The sequence below is a fragment of the Talpa europaea genome, assembly GCF_964194135.1.
Source record: "Talpa europaea genome assembly, chromosome: 12".
Classification (NCBI taxonomy): Eukaryota; Metazoa; Chordata; class Mammalia; order Eulipotyphla; family Talpidae; genus Talpa; species Talpa europaea.
Genome location: NC_140079.1, coordinates 90308723 through 90314722, shown reverse-complemented (window position 1 = coordinate 90314722; position 6000 = coordinate 90308723). Strand labels below are relative to the sequence as shown.

General features: G+C 56.6%; 1 protein-coding gene across 1 annotated transcript in view; it reads left to right on the top strand.

Annotated features, from left to right (window-relative positions):
* Window positions 1-2941: 2941 nt before the first annotated feature.
* HS3ST2 (heparan sulfate-glucosamine 3-sulfotransferase 2) overlaps window positions 2942-6000 on the top strand; it is a gene marked incomplete at both ends in the record, with an annotated part of 84006 nt that continues 80947 nt past the window's right edge. Inside the window, one exon of the mRNA XM_084250421.1 lies at window positions 2942-3426. Coding sequence (XP_084106547.1) covers window positions 2942-3426 — 485 coding nt within the window. The remainder of the gene's footprint in view (window positions 3427-6000) is intronic.

Sequence of the window (6000 nt, the reverse complement as noted above, 5' to 3'; positions counted from 1 at the left end):
TCCACATTTAACCTTGTAATTTTAACAATGAAGTACAGAAACAGCAGGTTCATAATGTGAAAAACTGTTCAAAATACATATTAGAACTCCTTTCAACACATTTGTTTTGACATTTTTATTAACAATTTGAGTGAGGAGTTAATGAAATTGTAATCAAACAGAGAGATGACAAAATGCCAATAGAGGCTCATGCCTTGAATAATGGATCATCAAATTGCATAACAGAAAACCAAGAAGGGTTTTGAAGGTCATCATAGCTCCCCATTTCACAGCAGAGAAAACTGAGTTTCAGAGAGATCAACCCATTTTCTTTCATAAGATCACACCTGGAATCCAGGGCTACTGGGGCTCAACCTTTCTACTTCCTTCTTTGTGAATAAATGAAAACTACACTATGGTTGAAGATTCAAGAAGAATGGTTCATTTTAAAAACTTGCAGCAGTAAGCTGATGGGACAAGATAAAATCTAATCAGGTCAAATGTACAAGGATCTACACGTTGGGTCCCACAAAGCCCACTGTACAAGCACAGTGTGGGGTAGATGTGTCTTAATCAGCAGCACTTGTAAGAAACACTCAGAGAGGCTACTTTGCTGCAAGCTTGAGATGTCAGCAGTGTGCTGTAGCTATAAGGAAAAGAGAATGGAGTCACAGGTGGCGTTGCTAGAAACAGAGTTTACCGAAGGGAGGTGAGAGTCCTGTTGAATTTTCACTTTACACTTGGAATTCCTCATTGAGTTCCAGGTGTCAGATTTTAGAAATGGGACAGACAAATTAGGTCACAGTCAGGATGGAATTACGTGAGGCATGGCCAAACAAGGTTAGGCAACTGCAAAGCACTGTAATTAAGATCTCGAATCCTGGCGTTAGATTGCTTGTTTTAATCCCAGTGCTGTCAATTACTAAGTATGTGTTCATTAAGCCTTCATCTCACTGTCCATAAATTAGGAATTATAATAGCACCTGTCTCCAAAGATAAACAGGATAGTGCATGTCAAATGATTAGCACATTACTGGCACAAAACAAACACTCAATAAATGTTAGCCACTGTTAAGGATTCGAAGTGACTGGGGATTTGGTAACAATCTCATTGGTTGTGGTGAATATTAAAGGAGTTAGCACATTCCTACCGCTTAAAATAAAAACAGCAATTATTATTGCAGTAGAGGGCTCGACCTAAGGTTTTAGGGATGAACCTGATTTGGGAACAAAATATTCCCTGGCTTAGGCTAAAGCCCATGGAATCAGACCAGGTTAATTCCTTGAGGAAGGATCCTGAAGAAGGATGCTCACTTGTGAGTGTTTTTGTTTGTTTTGCTTTGTTTTGGGAGGGAGGGACAGCGTGAGAGCAGTCACTCAGACTTTCTCCAGGGTGTTAATTGATGAACACCCGGGAAAGGTGACATGGCATGGTTGCATAGTGGCAACTTGGCTGTGTTCTTGGCTGAGGTCATTTAGACCTGTTGCAATGCACCATTCTGGTCCACCCGTGCGGCCACTCAGAGCGGTACTCGAGCCTGCTCTGAGCGTGGCTCCTGAGAATTGTCCCGTGACTATGGTGCAGGGCGCACTCGAAGTGGAATTGCTCCTGGATAAGTCCACCTCGCACGCCACAGCATCCTGGCCCGCAAAGACGCCCTGGGACCCTGGACAGCGCCCCGGGGGCCAGTCCGCCACTAGAGGGCGGCCGCTAAGAGAGGGACCCGCGGGCGCGGGAGGGTGCCGGCGCCTCTGAGGCGCGCTCTCCCTCCAGGCGCCGTGGGCGGCGAGTGTCAGTGGGGTGGGGGTGTGTGCTTCATGGGTGTGAGACAGAGCAAATCGCCTGGGTGTGAGTCAGCGCGCGGGGGGCTAAAGAGCTCCATGAATAGTCACGGAATTTCACGCTCAGCTCCTCCACCCATCCCGGCTCGAGTGTGCGTCCCGGTGCCGCTGGTGTGTGCGCTCCCAGCACGCACGGTGTCCGATTTAAGGTTGTGTGTGTGTGTTTAGTGCGACGGGGGTGGGAGAGCGAGGGCAGTGTCTCTGTGGGTGTTCCCAAGCCCCTGCTGGAGATTTCTCCCTCCCCCACCCCATGAGGGGTGTAGGGGTGTGTCCGGTCAGGGTACGCGTGTACCTGTGCAAGCGCGCGCGTGTGTGAGTGTGGCGGGGCCGTGTATCAGCGTAGCGTGCCTGCTCCCCGGTCTGTGGGTCTGGATGCTGGCGCAATCTGGACCCGGGTCCCCACCCCTGGGTGTCGAGGGCCCAGCGTGGTGGGGGCGCCTCGCTCCCTGGCGGAGTGAATGCCTCAGCATCCTCTCTCCATCGCCTCAAGCTGGTCAGGGCGCTTTAGGGAGCGGCCTGCGTGGGGAGGGCCTGGGGCTGTGTGTCCAGGGGGGAGTTAAAGTGGGGGTGCAGGGGGCGGGCCAGGTCCCCGGGTGGGGCGCGGGCTCGGGGGACCCGCGCGGCTGACGTCAGGCGACTCCTTAAATAGAGCCGGCAGCGCGCTCCGCTCGGCATTTCTCCAGGAGCCGAAACCCGGCCCGCGCCAGCGCCACCGTCCGACCCGCCTGCCAGCCGGCACCGCCGCGCTGCCGCCGCGCGTTCGGTGCGCCGCGCTCCGACCATCCGGAATGGGGCTGCGGGCGCAGGGTGCGCTCCGAACCCGGCGCACGGAAGAGCCCAGCAGCGCCCGGAGGCGCCCGGCTGCCCGGAGCCCCACCGCCTAGGAGCAGGAGATGCTGGACGCTCAGCCGCCTGTTCCCCCAGGAGCCGCCGCGCCCGGGATCCCCGGGCATGGTGCGCGCCCCGGCCCGCAGCGCCTGGAGAGGACGGCGCCCCCTCTGCGCTACCCGAGTGGCCCCGCCTGCGCCGCGCGAGCTCTCTAGGCGGCCCCAGGGCCACAGCAGCTCCGCCGCTGGCGCCCCCTCGGAAACCATGACCCCCGGAGCGGGTCCATGGAGCCATGGCCTATAGGGTCCTGGGCCGCGCGGGGCCACCTCAGCCGCGGAGGGCGCGCAGGCTGCTCTTCGCCTTCACGCTCTCGCTCTCCTGCACTTACCTGTGTTACAGCCTCCTGTGCTGTTGCGACGACCTCGGCCAGAGCCGCCTCCTCGGCGCGCCCGGCTGCCTCCGAGGCTCCGACGCGGGCGGCCAGAAACTTCTCCAGAAGTCCCGCCCCTGTGATCCCCCGGGGCCGACGCCCAGCGAGCCCAGCGCGCCCAGCGCGCCCGCGGGCGCCGCGCCCGCCCCTCGCCTCCCGGCGGCCAACCACTCCGGCTCGCCCAAGCTGGGCACCAAGCGGCTGCCCCAAGCCCTCATTGTGGGCGTGAAGAAGGGGGGCACCCGGGCCGTGCTGGAGTTTATCCGTGTGCACCCGGACGTGCGGGCCTTGGGCACCGAGCCCCACTTCTTCGACAGGAACTACGGCCGCGGGCTGGACTGGTACAGGTAAGAGGGGGAGTCTCTCTCCCCCGCCTGGTCTCCTGCCGGCTCCGTCCTTAGAGCCTTTCTCGCGTTTTCTCTTGCCCTTGTGTGGGTTCAGGCCGGCACGTGGGGGGACTCTGGCCGAAGAATCTACCCCGAACTTCCCAGTGATTATGTAGACGGGCACGCGGGCTCCTCGAGCGCAAAGGGCAGTTGTCTCTGGAGAGCTGGCGTGGAAGGGAGATCTGTAGCCAAATTTCTGGCGAGCCACCCCCCACCCCCTCAGGGCTGGCTGCGTGCCTCGCTTTTGGGGTGGAGCTGATTACCCAGGGCCAGGGGAGATGGGGGCACATGCTACCTGAACACTGCCCTACTAGCCTCCCTCCCCAAGCCCTCTCAGCAGCCCTCCCCCGAACCCCTCCCCCTCCCCCCCCCCCCCCCCCGCAGGTCTTCCTGGCAGGTCTTCCTGGCTTTTGAAAGACCCTGAGAGAGGAAAGTCGGAATGGGGTCCCCTTGAGGCAGGTCTCTGTGCCTGGAGGCCCCAGAGCCCAGGTCTAGTTAAGAAAGCTGGCCCTGAGGTGTCTGGGTGAGAAAGGTCCCTTCTGAGTCCCAGTCCAGGCTCCAGCTAATCGCTGCTGTATCGGGCCTGAGACCCCCTGGCTCTGGCCTGGAGTTAGTGGTCTTAGACTAGGGGAAATACACCCAGTGTTTGAGTCTAGGCTGGGCACGGTAGTGCTAACACATTCTTCAAACTCTCTGAGCTTTCAACAGTCCCTGCTCTGTGCAATCTCCAAGGCCTTTCTAAAGTGCTTTCAAAGTGTCCAAAAGACACGGCTTGGGGACACTGCAAGGGGCGACGTGGCAAAGCCAGCAGCCAGCATGTGGAATCTGGGGTCCTGGTAGGCACCTCACCTCCAGTGAAGAGTGGTCAGGATCCCAGGGCCAGGAGCTGCCACACATGTAGACTCTACCACCCAGTGCGCGGGTGGGGGTGGGCATCTCCCAGGCTGGAGCTGTCTCTGGATGGCCTGAAGCTTCTGGAAGGTGGCAGCTTCCTCTGTCAATGGCCATCACCTCCCAGCGTTGTGTGGCGCTGACATGTAGCTCTGGCTCACATGTGGGGTGGTGTCATGTATGGGGTCTCCACAACACATAGTTCACAGAATTCTCACCATTGTTCAGACCCCTAGAAGACTTTCTAGAAATGTCTGCATAGTAATGGAACTGGGGAGGAGAACATGGTAACTGACGCCATAGTTGAGGCTAATTAAAAAAAATGTTTTAATAGAAGTTAACTCTTTAGGAAGGAGAAAGTCATAAGCATATTGGACAAAGGACAACTTTATTAGAGGATCCCACAGGGGTCTCTGGATTTATTTATTTTTTTATTTTTTTTATTTATTTATTTTTTATAGAGGCATGTTTTATCTATTTATCTATTTGTTTGTTTGTTTATACAAGCACTGGGTACAGTCAGAAGCGCGGGAGGGTGAGAGAATTCACCAGAGCCAGAGCGGGGAGCAGAGCAGGCAGAAGGACCGAAGGACACTGCTGAGGGGAGCAGCGGGCGGCAGGAGAGGTCTGCGCGCCATGTGGGACCCTCCTCCGGTGGCCGGGAGCAGCCGGGGATCGAACCGGCGCGGCAGAGGCCGCGGGCAGCTTCGCAACCCAGCGCTCAACCGCTGCGCCACCGGGGAGGCCCCGGGGTCTCTGGATTTATAAGAAGGGGGGCAACAGGGCTGACCCGTCACCATGGCCTGGGCCCTGGTGGTGGGGGCTAGGGGCGGGCATGCCTGGCCCCCTGTAGACAGATATTCAGTCCATTTCCAGTGGCGGCCAGCTGGGGTTAGCTGGCTGGTGGGTGGCCCAGCACCATCACGCCAGCTTAATGGAATAGGCGGCACAGAGTGGCAGAGCTGATGCTTTCCAAGCTGTGACCACAGACATCCCATCTGGGTGCAGGAGCACGGCGGCAGCCAGACCCCAGCTTGAGAAAGGCAAGTGCCTCCAATAGCAGAGCCTTGGCGGGGCCCCCTGGCCCCCACTCTAATGCACCACAGGTTTCCTCGATGGAAAATCTGAAGATCATTATGAATTCCTTGGCCAACGTGAAGTACCTTTTAAGTGCAAAATGGCAAAATTTGGAGCATCTGGCTCTCAGATATTGTAACCTCCACTAAACATGCAGACCCTGACCCCAGACCCTGCGCACCCCTTTGCTCGCTCCACTGCCAGCCGGCCTACCCCAGGCCTCCTTCCCAGAGCCCGTGTCATTCAGGGATGACTGCTTTTTATTTTTAACCTTGGCATGTGTGATTCTAAGCCAGCTTAGCTGTGAACCTTAGAGATGGGAGCCGTGCCTTTTTTTTTTTTTTTTTTTATAGCACATTTGGATTCTGCTAAAATTCTCAGCTGAGTCTTGGTAGGTTTTATTTAACATCAAGTACACTGACAGCTCTGCTTCTTTCTCTACTCCCCCCACCCTTTTCCAGGGTTTGCGTTCCCTTCCCGTTCCCCCTTCCTATTTCTAAAATATATTATCTCAAGGTCTGGCACTAATGGCCTGTCCCCATCACTTCCCCAGGAAGTCTGGGGAGC